Here is a 12,791-nt window from a genome sequence, read left to right on the forward strand (position 1 = left end):
TTACAATACTGCTACAGTGCAATTCTATCTTTAGAATTACATACTTGCCTTTACAATTCTTTGATGCAGATGATTTTAAGGCTGCAAATACTAAATTTCCCTTAGATATGGCATTAGCATTCTCCAATGCTAATGCTCTACTCTTGTTAAGTATTAAAAAAAAAAAAAAAAAACTAAAAAGCTATTAAAATTTATTTTTAAGAAAAGACAAAAATACAAATTATACTTATTAAGTTTGGCCACAAGTTTATTTTTGTCAAACACAAAACTTATTAAAGAATGGTTCAATTACTTTTTCTTTTTTTTTTGTGGGATAATAAAAATTATAAAATATATATGTATAATATTTAAAAAATTATTAAAAAAAAAAAAATCTTAAAGATGCAATTTGTATTTTTTTGAAAAAACAAAATAAATACGCGGAAAGCCCTGTTGTCCCTATCACAGGAAGCCACCATAGAAATATATTTATTAACGAGCAATCTTTTGTTTACTTTTCTCTCATCCTCCTCGGATTACGGCGATCTTCACCACCACTCTCACCGCCGTTATCGTCAAGGTATGCCCATCTCTCACTCTCTCCGTGTCTTTAGATTTTCACCGACAGTACTTGCTTTTCCTTTTATAGTTCACCTTGTAATTTGTGTGCGCCTTATTATGGTTTTTTTGATTGTTCACCTTGCGCTTCTTCATTCTCGTTTGGTAATTTGAGGAGATTCCCAGATGGGTATTTCTTATTTCTTCGTTTCTCTTGGATTTTGAAGCGTGGCTATTTTTTATTTATTTATTTATTTTTGTGTGTAGTAATTTCATAAAAGTACTTTCTTTATTTTGTGATTTTAGTGATGGGTTCTCTTAAAGGCATTGTTCTCATCTCATAAAACGTAATTCACCTAAAAATGCAATCTTTATTTTGACTTTTTTTTTTTGAACTGGCTTGATTTGTTGTTGCTTTTCACTCCATAGAAACTAACACCAACTCAAATTCACCTAAAAAGTGTTCAAGCATAAAACAAAAGTAAGAATTCAAGTATATGTAAAAATAGAGAATCAGACATCAATGAAATCAAAATAAATAATCCAAGCAACAACTACCACAAAAGCAGTCTCAGTAGGTTGTTCTGCATAACTCATATTGCCACAATTTTGAATAACCTAAGTAAGGAATGAAAAATTTCATTAAGCTATTATAACTCATGTGACATTTAAATGTATTATTTAGTTGGGGTTTGCAATTGTCTGAATGGTGCAATGATGCACATGCTTGTGATGTTTAGTTTCGAGTTTTGACATTTACATGATATGTGGAGTAGAAATGTTGATTAATTTATCTTGTTTACTATCATTGAAGTTAAACTTCATTTGTAGACTTATAGTGGTATGACATTTTCATTGTTAGGACAACATTGTATCTCCTATTTAATCATGAAAATCCCAAAATCTGTTGTTGTAGTTCTTCCTTTTTCCTACCTCTAGTTATTTTGCATGTATTATCTTTCTTCTCTGGATGCATTTTGCTTCAGTTTCAGTTCAAAAAATGTCCTTTCCATTCTAATATATACACAGCAAACAGCCATGCCTTAATCCCAAAATTTTTGGGGTGTGCTATAGTTCCTCAGCAGCCTAGTCGGGGTCAGCCACTTGCGTTCCATCCTAATATATGCTTAATCCATATTCTGACATCTTAAAATAGTCTCAATAATTTTAAATAACCCTAAGAAACAGACCTAGGCAGCAGCAAGATGATGATTTCAATATATATTGGTTAGAGACTGATGCCCAACTCAGCACAACCAACCCTTAGCAAGGTCTCTAACAGCCCAAAAAATTGTTGTATTTCAAAACTGCCATGCTTTTGCCAGTCGTTTGGAATGTGCTGTGTTTTTATAAGTAATTATTAAAATCGTATATTTCTCACAAGAGCCCCTGTTTTCCCCTGATATGCAGAAAGAAGAAGATGGAGCTAGACGTGGTGAAAGCAGAGTTAGTGTTGCCAACCCACCTCAGTTTCAAGCAGGTTCAAATGTATGAGAAGTACCCAAAAGGCCAATCCAGAGGCAGACACTGGAAACATCTCAAGCAGATCCTTCAGGCTGAGAATTACCAGAATTTCCCTACTGACGAACCCACCTGTAAGTTTTTGGAATGCACGAAAAAAAATGGGGACTCTTTTATTGGCTTTCCTTTTCCAGAAAAGCCTGTATATTAATTACAGAAGGAACAATGAGACTGTTGTAATGGGAAATAAAATTTGATGCACTATGCTGGACTTTGTATGACTCATGATGTTGAAAAGAATGTTACACTTGCTAAACCGACAACAAATGGGAAACCTTTTATTCATGAATTGATACATGATTGTCCTACATGGGAAGAGTGTAATTCCTAAGTTTGTGGTTGAACACAAGAGAATATGGGGCAAAAATTTTAGAGCTTAGAAGATTCACGCTTTAAATGACCATAGAATAAATGAATATGATTAATGGACCCATTTTGCATTGAGAATAAGAAGTCTATGCTTGGGGAGTCTTGGGAAGCTTAAAGCCCAATGAGGTGGGATGAAGGGTTTGCACCTCACTAAGTTTACATCAAGGATTGACTTTATGGTATTAGAGTGATTCTGGATCAATTTTTTTGTATGAAAAGAGGTGTTTGCTGGTATGACTAGAGAGCGTATCGAGAAATCACTTGTACTGTAGGAGGATGCTGATTGGTCAACCTGATTTGATTTCAGTCAAGTATCTTGAGACAAACTGGCTTGGATTGGCTGCTTAACTGTTCAATCATATTGTCAGGTTTAGAAAGATAGTCATCTGTTTGGAGTTTGAAATTAAATGTTTAAACTTGCAAGCTTTTACTCACTCTTTCTTTATTCTTCTTCTTCTTCTTCTTCTTTTTTTTAAAATAATAATAATTATCAGTTAGTAATCTTTATTGAGATTACTATGAATTTCCTTTCTGAGTTTTGATCCCTTGATGTTTCCTGTTCTGCAGATGTTAATATTGAGTCACCACCCTCTATGCATCCTTGCAAGAAAATTTGTGATATAACAGGATATGAGGTATGTGGCTCTCTTAATAAGATGTGGTGTTATAGGTCCAATCAATATGAATATTTAGTTTGAATGTTTGATCCTGCTGTTAGGGGTAGATTTATTTCTATGGATATTTGCATCCCGCTTTTAAAATTTTTTACTTCAATTAAATCCAGTTCCATTGTATTAGTTCTCTGTTTTAGATCAATGCTAAGAGTTGAACCCACTCGTTCCTACCCACCCACTTTGTTTTAGGTCTGTGTGAAAACCTGGAAATCATAGAATTTTGGATTATTGTTGGTGCACATTTTGATTTGCCTAAGCTTGTACTCTGCCTGTTAGGTTTCTGACTTAACTTGGATGAGTTAATGAGTCTTATAACTTGACCCTTGTCCATCCAGCCTTCTATATGCTTGTTATTCTACAGGGCCTAATAGTTATAACATTCTTGTTGCCAAATAGATTTTGTTCAGATGCATTGAGAACAGGAATAGGTTGCAACTGCTGTTTGAAACACTATGATGAATCCATCAGTAACTGAATTCCATTATTTTTTTTTTTTTTTGGTTTGGATTATGTTACCTACTTTTGTTTACTCGTGTATCATGCAGGCGCCATACTATGACCCTAGGACCAATCTCCGTTATGCGAATGCTGATGTTTTCAAGCTCGTAAGATCGCTTCCTAATGAGTATGTGCAAAGGTATTTGGCTCTGAGAAACGCAGCAGTGGTCCTCAAGTAGAATAGAGTAGGTTTTCTTATTTGAAATTAGCTCAGGATCCTTTGTGCCGATTGATTTAATCTGTATAGAAGGACATTAGAATGGAGTTTATTGTTTTCTGTTGTCACCAAGTCTATGGAATAAGTTTATGCATCTTCTTTGATAAGCACGTGTTCCCACTCCGTAGGAAAAATGTTCAGCATGCATATCTTTTTGTTGATGCAGTGATGTGTTTCTTTCCATCTTCAACTTGTTCACATCCAGGTTTTTTTTTTTTTTTTTTTTTTTTTTTTTTTTTTTGTGTAACTCATTAAATCTCTTTTTCACAAGGTAAAATACATTATTGATCAAAATCAACAAATTACTACTCAAGAAAAAAAAGGTTTTAAGCATTGTTTCATTGAAACAATTTATTATTATTATTATTTTAACCTCAAGCCAGTTTATATTTATATATATATATGTATATATATATATATATATTTTTTTTTTTCAATAGAAACGATGGGAATTTTATTCAAGAATGGGGAGGGAAAATGAGGGACACTACTCTAGCCAAAAGAGGTCTTCCTCAACCCAGGCAAAGCTTGGCAGGACAAAATGACCATCACTAAATGACCCAAACATCAACCAAATAAGCTAACTCATTAGTACAATAGACTTTTGGGGACATCAGCTGCAGAAGCCAACTTGATCGACACAAAACTGCAATATTGCTCGTTTATGACAAGAAGCAAGTTATAGTTGAAACAGAATTAAATTTAGCTTACAAGATAAAAGCCCATCTGACTTATCAAACAGAACTTGTGTATCCAAATACAATTATTTAAAAAAGGCAAATAATCAGGAATTGATTTATTATGTTAAAAACAAATTTCAGAAAGAAAACCCCAATAGTTGTTTAGAGCTTTAGATCCTTATAACTTTATACTTAGAATGACTATAAAGCGGGTTAGGGACTAAAAAAAGCAGTCTAAACTCAAACCCTCAAGGTATTTTAGATTCCAAATTTGCACAAAACCATAAAAAAATCTAAATTTCAAGATAGAAAAATCAGGTTACTGGTTGAACAATGAACAAAATTTTACAAAAGGAATGCTCTAACATGGATGGGGAGGAGTCTCGGTTGTTTAATGACAATTCAGGTTATTGGCTGTGCAATGAACAAAATTTTGGACACAAGGCTTGAAAGGATAGCGGCTAAAGAACTAGTATTTGACTGTAGAGGCAAAAGGCTTGGAAGTAGACTGGTAGAGGCGTGAAATGAGAGTTGTATAGTGTGTGGATTACAACAAAAATAGAAGCACACCTAGCATTGTGTAGTGGCAAAAATGGCTTGGTTTGGTACTCATTGAGGGCTTAACTAGGATGGATTCCTTGCTCCCAATAGATCAGATTTAATCCACATACAACTAGCTGACATAGTATGTGAGATATAAGTGAAGATCCAACCCTGCAAAAATCCGTCAATGGCTATCACAAAGAGACACTACTGCAATAAGAAACTTAATGGCAACAAGAATGTAAGTCTTGTTTGGCATTTAGAAATGAAACACTTACCATTCCAAGTTCTTCTTGATGGCATGAGGTGGTACCATAAGAGAGACCACCTCAGGCCATCAATGAAGAATACGGATGGAAAAATGATCCATATTTTACAAGTGAGCGTTGGAGCCGACTATTGTAGTTGTAGTTGACAGACTTGCATTCTAGCTTGAAACTAAATCCAAACAGTTGCCTCATGTTTTATTGACTGTATTCTCTACGCTGCTTGGATTTAGCAACTGCTTGGATTTAGTTTTCAAGCTAGAAGTGAGCGTCTGAGGCCCTGAGCAGACCAAATGCTTGTGTTTCATGTTCTACATTTTGCCTTATGGTGTATTGATGAGATGTGAAGATGGCACATGTTTGCCCCTATACACTGCTATGAATGTAAAGATATTTGGGGACATTCGGTCAATATGAAAAGTGGGAAAACTTTATAAATAAATAAAAAAAAACATTTTGACCGAGTAGTTTATTTATTTGGTTCAAATCCAAAAATCTTGCGTGTTGGTTTTATTCCCATCCAATGATCCAATCAGCAAACTGGGGGTCCCCATGTGATGTACCCCATCTGTTTGCATTTTGCATGAAAATGAATTGTTCTTTTCTCTTTTACTTCATTTCGTCTTTTTTTTCCTTCCTTTTTCATGTATAACTTACACGAAAAATGCTGGTCTCTTGAAAGCTGGATTGGAGACCCCAGTTTTCTCTAATTAGCTAAGGCACAAAGGACCTCACATAGGTGAGAGAACCTTTTCAAATTTTGTGATAGAACAACTGGAACCCCCTGTGATCAACACGAGCTTGCCGGAACCTCCATGTGACCCTTGGTTTAGATGGAGTGTTCTTATAATCTAAAAAAGGAGGGTTCAGATTCACGAGAATTGGTTTGAAGAGAAATCAAAGAGTTACGTACCACACTTGTGGACAGTTTTATAAGATTTTGACATCAAGCTGTCCGCCACATTGATAAAAGTATTATAGATTTTAGGAAGAGGTTTTTCATCTTTTTGCTGTGCATTTCCTCACACTTGTTGCATTGGTTGTGAGGCTCACAGGGGCTGGTGATTGCTTCTATTTGTGCAAGTTTAATTCTTACGCGTAGATCATATTTTTAGATTTATAAAGTTTACTTGGTCATTTCTGCTCATAAGGGTTTTGAGGCAAATGATTCCATATATTTTTTTTCCGTTGTATTTGAGGGCACCTGTCCATTTCCAAAATGGATGTAAAGAGTTATCACAAAGTATCCAATTTTGATTAACGTTGCCATTTCTTTAATATCAAATTGCCATGTGATTTTTGACATTTATAGGTAATCATCCTTCCAAATGCTATGAGAAACAAAATAAATGTAGTTTACTTATCAATAAAACCTTGCCATGTTCAATGAAGCAGAAGATTTGAACTCATTCTAAGGGCTATCCAAATGTTGAACTGATGAATTGGGATATAGGGACTGGCTAATTTGAGCAATAATATGCACCTCTTTTCGCACTTAGTGAGAAATGAGAATGACAAAGGCCTTGCCCAAAAAGAGTAAATTGCAGTAGGCCTCTTGTAATTTTGATTTGAACAAAGCTAAGAAATAAATAAATAAACATATATACAGCGAGAAAATTCATAATGCTAAAAGCAGTTATTGATGGGAATATTTTCTGTTCAAATGATGCAAGGTTAGTATGCTATGTTGCCGAAGTTGCGTTCAATCAACCAATGTTGTAAACCATCAGAAGTACATGGAATCTGAAATTAAAAAGCCAAATTGGTCAACGTATTATGGATCTAATAGAAACTTCAACCTGAACACCACTGCATTTTATCTCTTCTGACCTGCTAAGCGGTATTTTTGTTGTGAATATCTCTCAATTGGTTCTTGATTTTCACCCGTCAAGGTTCCACCTAGTGGTGGGACTTGGGAGACTTGAGATAAATTGCAGACCTAGACATCCTGGTTTCAAATACCTACTAGGAGTTCTTTGTATTATCTGATAAATAGTTCTTGCGATTGGGGTCGTGTATCGGGGCTTACTCCCCAAGGGTGTATTAAAAGGGCCCAACCTTGAAGAGGTTCCACTTTAAGAAAAAAAATTATGCTTTATTTTTTTGTCAATAATCATGGGAACATGGTATGATTTTACAAATAATTATTGAACAATTGAGTTATAGGCCCGTGTACATGGGTGCCGCCCTTTCAGCCTTAATGATGAACTAACTAACGATATATGTATGTGTGAATGAAAAACCATGTATTTAGAAGTTAAAATGTTCACCCTCACGCACCTTTGGTACGATGGTCACTCTACAAGTATAAGTGTTTGTGGGATTGGGGGGGGGAGGGGACGGGAGGGGGCAAGGGTTGGGGTTTAAGTATCCAAAGGGAGCTTTATACACATATAAACTTAGATTATGTTAAAGTAGAATTTTTATCTTATATTAAAAAAAAAAAAAAAGAAGGTAAAAATGTTCCTCATTTAATGTAATGCCTTAAAAAATATTTAGGAAATATATTAACAATGACATAAGCAAGTCTCTACTTTCAACTACATTATTTGTAATTCTTAAAAAAAAAAAAAAAAAAAAAAAAAATCTATGTTGTAGTAGGTCCTTAAAAAATGGGCTTTTATACTTATATGGAATATAATTAGTTTGGAGAATGAATTATTGCTTACTTTGACAAATATTGTTTCAATTTCAACTCGTGATCAGGTGAAATCTTACTTTTTCTATGTTTCAATCTAAATCATGCTTACAAAGGTTGAGAGTAGAAAAAATGGTTAAAATGCCGAAAAACTGAAATTGATTGGAAAATTTGGTTTTCTCAAGAACGATATGTCGCTGGCATGTTACAATGTTGGATCAGGAGAAACACTTGCCCTTTAAATCAACGTGGTGGTAGAAAAAGATGAACACCGTTTAAGGTGGTTGTTGGAACGTAACTTTTTTGTTACCATGAGAGTATTCTACGTGTTATAGAGAAACTTTGTTATTCTTTATCTTTACTAGCCGCAAACCTGTACGTTGCGCGTGATAATCATTTTTATGGTGATTTTATTTTATTTTTTTCAATTTAAACTAATTTAATAAAGAATAATGTATTTCATAATCGTATTTTTTATTTATTATAGGAAAAATCATAAATGTAATATAAAAACAATTATAAATCATAAATATAAATTTTGTCGTACCAAAATGAAAACAATACAATTTTTCTCAGAAATTCAAGAGGCAAGTTAACGAAAATATTCATTTTTTAATAAAAATTATTTATAAAATTTTATGAGTCATTAAAAAAAATATAAAATTTGGAAATTATTCTTTTAGTTTTAAATAAACTTTCTCAAACCTTATTTTTTCTGTCTACAATCCAAAACACTAAAAAATATAACTAAGAAAATTAATAAACTTAACAATGATTAATTGGACCAATTAGGAAAAACAATTAGTTGTTGATAATCTATTAAGGTTATTTTCTTTTCAGAAATTGTAATTTCATCCACTGAAAACACATTATCAAATAAATAATTATTAGCAAAATCTAAGAATTAAATTTCTATATATACATTGTTATAAAATAATAATAACAATTAAAGTAAAATTGCAAAAACTAAAATTTGTCATCCCATCTAATTATTTTCATTTGGCTAACCTTTGCTTTTCTTTAAATAAATGGCATTATAGAGTACTTCTAATACAACTATTAAGAGTACTTTGTCCACCACAAAGGATTAAAAAATAAACAAAAATTGGCAAAAATTGAGCACTATAAAAAATCATGATGTGTAGTAGAATGTAGGGGCCTTTTGTGCGTATTGTGCGTTGGGCTGCCTCCTGCGGTAATAGGCCCGAATGTTTCTGAGTAAGGGAGTTGGGGCCGGTCCAATTGTAACTCAACTTGGGCCGGTTTGTGCACAAACTTATGCCTTGTTTGCCAAGAGTAGGCTTACGGCAAGCAGAACTGTTTCAGATGAGTTACGGCAGGTAGATATAATAATAATAACCAAAACAGAGTATTCTGACTATTTAAATAAATGGCTAAGTAATCCCTACTTATAAAACATGATTACAGTCGTGATAATGTCATTCACAGAGAAAGTAAAGGAAAAAGAAAATAATATAAACTAATCAAGAATGGGCATAAATTAAGTTTTAAGTTTGGTTCGTCGAAGCAAAGCCAAAGAAAGGAGAACACCTTCTCTCAATGCAAATAATCTCCCAGGAAAAGATCCTGCCGTGGGGATTAATGACTTTGAGGGAGTCGGACCTAAATGGCTATTGCCCAAAAGGAATCCTTGTTATGTTTTGGAAGAGAGCAGGATTTGAAGGGGGAGAGAGGGAAACCGGCCTACTGGTGCATGCCCATTGTACTATCTCTCTTTTTTCTCAATTCCCTCTCTTTTCTTTCTTATCCTTTTTCTTTTCTTTTACTTTGTTTTCTTTTTACTCCTTGAATACTCTGTTTTTCGATCTTTTTCTCAGGGCATGGCAAGGGTCCTTTTATAGTGCCTGCCGTGGCCAGTTTTTACCACTTTGCCCTTTAACCGCCTTTATCTGGTCTGGGCGTACTTATCGACCACCAAAGGTGTGTGACACTTACCCTCGCCAGACAAAGGCAGGTTTGTTTCATTCCTCAGTCTACCGTAGCACTCTTATCTGCCACGGCATAAATGCTTTCTCTCTCTTTCCCTCAAGGCATGCACCCAACGGTTCCCCCCTCAACCTTACCTCTTTTGGGTGGTCTATCATCCCAGCAGGACGTACCTCCCAAAAGGGCTTGGGCAGGAGCCGCAAAATAGGTCTTTTCCCCTCTCCCCACCACCAAATCATACCTCCTTTACCTCTTACCTTTGGCCCATGGCCCCACCACGTCCCATATTGGCTAGGTACAAGCTGGTGGTGCTTGGGCCTTGTGCGTGCTTTCCTTTCAGATATGTCCAAAAGTCTGCCTGCTGCTCATGCGTCTGCCGTGATTTGGAAACTCTCCGTTCGTGTTTTCTGACCTTTTATGTGGGCTTTTCTTTGGTTTCCCGCTCCATTCAAGAGCTGGACTTTGTCTGATGATGGGCCTAACATTTCTTTGGCCCACTCTCGATTTTCTTTATTTCTTGCAACGTTGTACTATTATTCTTGCCGTAATAACTTAATCTTGCTGGGCCTCTTTTGGGTCAGCCGTTTATTCCTTCTCTCAGTGGCTTGTTATGGCCACTGTTTTGCTTTTACTTATGAGCTTCTATGTCCCTTTGGGCTTTCCTTTGGGCATCCACGGCCCATTTACTTTCTTTGGGCTTCCTTGGCCCATTTGCTAATTCCACACTCCCATGGGTTTTTAACTAACTTCATTGGGCTTCCCTGGCCCAATAACCTTATTCTCATCCTTGGGGTTCATAGGCTTGCCATAAACCCCTTACTTTCTTAGTTTGCATTGCCTTGGGCTTGCGGCGGCCCTTTCTTGCTTTTCTTTCTCATACACTGCCCATGGGATGCTATTTCTTTCTTTCCGGGCTTCTTTGAGCCCACTTGCTCCTTGAAGACCCATTTGTTTATTTCTTGGGCCTGTGATCCATTATTCCTACCGCTTGAGCCTAATGGTTTTTTGCTATCTATTTTGTCAATTCCTTGTTGCCCTTAGTATTAGGCTTTCTTTCTGTCTGCCTGGGCTCTCACAAATGGCCCTCAACATAGAATAAATACCAACTTATCCAAATCATGCTATGTAATAGAATAATATATATATATATATATATATTTTTTTTAATGTGAATATTATATTTTTATATGCTATATTTAATTCTTTATAACGCAATAGGATAAAATTTAACAATCAAAGAGAACCAAAAAAAAAAAATTAAAAAAAAAAAACTAAATCGCATTAACCTAAAGTAGAGTTTTAAAGAATTTAAAAAATTATCAACCTAAAGCAGAGATATAAGAAAAAAAAATCCACCAAAAAATTGAGAAAGAGAGAGAGAATCTTTTTTTGTGAGGGAAAACTATGCATAGAATGGAAAAGATAGTGATAAATTTATAGTAAAAGGTTGTAAATAAGAAGAGACAAAAATAAAGGAAAATGAAGGGAAAGAGGAAGAATAATATTAATGTAGAGGGTAATGGGGAGATGAAAAGGTAAGAGAGTGAGAAATGTTGGAGAAGTAGTGGGGAGATGAAAAGGTAAGGGAGGGAAAAAGGTTGAAGAAGTGTAAATATTAAAAATATAAATGTTAAAAACAGTTATAGGAAAATTGAAAAGAAAAAAAAAAATAACATGGACGCTAATGTGGCTCAACTGCAATGTAGTAACAATAAATGTTACGCTTCAGTTTTTAGATATATATAGATATAGATGATCTTATTGTGCAAATGTTATTGGTAATGTATTATTAGGATGACTTTATGAACCTATTATTTCATCTTTAACTTGATGGAAAGTATGGAATCTACTACATATTTAGCATGTTGGGTGAGTGTCTCCTAACGTGAGTCTCCCAAAACTCAGCCCAAGTAAAAAACCGAAGCCCCTGACCATCTTAAAACACTGTTGAGTTGTGAAGCAGCCTTTTGCAAAAAAAAAAAAAAAAGGATTTCCCACCAAACATGCTATATCCTATACTTTTTTCTTATGCTATACTTGTTAAATAGGTTGCTGCCTCTTGTAATCTTATTAAGCAAAATAATAACTAAGTTGTACTCTTGTACTTATCAATTCTCCCTCTCTTTCTTGGAGGCCTAGCTCCCTCGAAGTAGCTAATACCTAGACTAACTCTCCACCTAAAGCAGCATTAACACACCTAACCCCACCAAAAATCTAGCATTGGGATACCTGAAACTTGATCTTATTCACAAGAAGCTTCTATGACAGATTTTGTAGAATCTGAAACTTGCTAAAATGGAAATAATGGAAATCATCAACAAAACCAGCACTCATGCATGGTAAACAAATTGGGTAATAATTAGGTACGAATACTAATTGGATAAGGTAATCGAATACTGGGTAAAATAATTAAGTTGCGTATGAGTATACCCGACCCATACTTGATCCATGGCCATCCCTACATGCACCTATCCAATAATCTCATTTTCGTATTTTCTTCATCATCCAATTGGTTCCACCAGCCTCAGAGCCCACCAGCTCTAGAAAAATTTGTTCAAGTTCTGTCAATTGCCTTTATATCTTCTCAAGTTCCTCTTGCATTTCCTTATTCTCCCTTATTAAATCTGGTCTCCCTTTAAAGATATTATCCTTACCACCACCCAACATGTTATCTATATCCTACTCACTTAATTCCTTTCCTCTGGCAGAACAATGCAAGACATCATAGTACTTATTATTCAGTCTTTCTTTGTGCACAATAACAAAGTATTTTTTCAAAAACTGAATGTTGATTATTCAATAAATGGGCCAATTTGAATCTTAAGCAATTTAGTCACCAAAATCCTGTATTCAACTAACATGGTACGACTATCTTTGTTAGACAAATCAAATGACACAAAA

The 12,791-nt window shown here is 34.7% G+C and overlaps 1 protein-coding gene across 1 annotated transcript; it reads left to right on the forward strand.

Annotated features, from left to right (window-relative positions):
- Positions 1 to 452: 452 nt before the first annotated feature.
- On the forward strand, positions 453 to 3,977 carry LOC115968846 (chromatin-remodeling complex subunit ies6-like). Its single transcript, XM_031088363.1, has 4 exons — positions 453 to 559; positions 1,948 to 2,132; positions 2,995 to 3,062; positions 3,647 to 3,977. Exons 2-4 carry the CDS (start codon positions 1,958 to 1,960, stop codon positions 3,776 to 3,778), a joined length of 375 nt encoding a protein of 124 aa, XP_030944223.1. The 5' UTR covers positions 453 to 559; positions 1,948 to 1,957; the 3' UTR covers positions 3,779 to 3,977.
- The last annotated feature ends 8,814 nt before the right edge of the window (positions 3,978 to 12,791 follow it).

The sequence above is a fragment of the Quercus lobata genome, chromosome 11 (genome assembly GCF_001633185.2).
Source record: "Quercus lobata isolate SW786 chromosome 11, ValleyOak3.0 Primary Assembly, whole genome shotgun sequence".
Classification (NCBI taxonomy): Eukaryota; Viridiplantae; Streptophyta; class Magnoliopsida; order Fagales; family Fagaceae; genus Quercus; species Quercus lobata.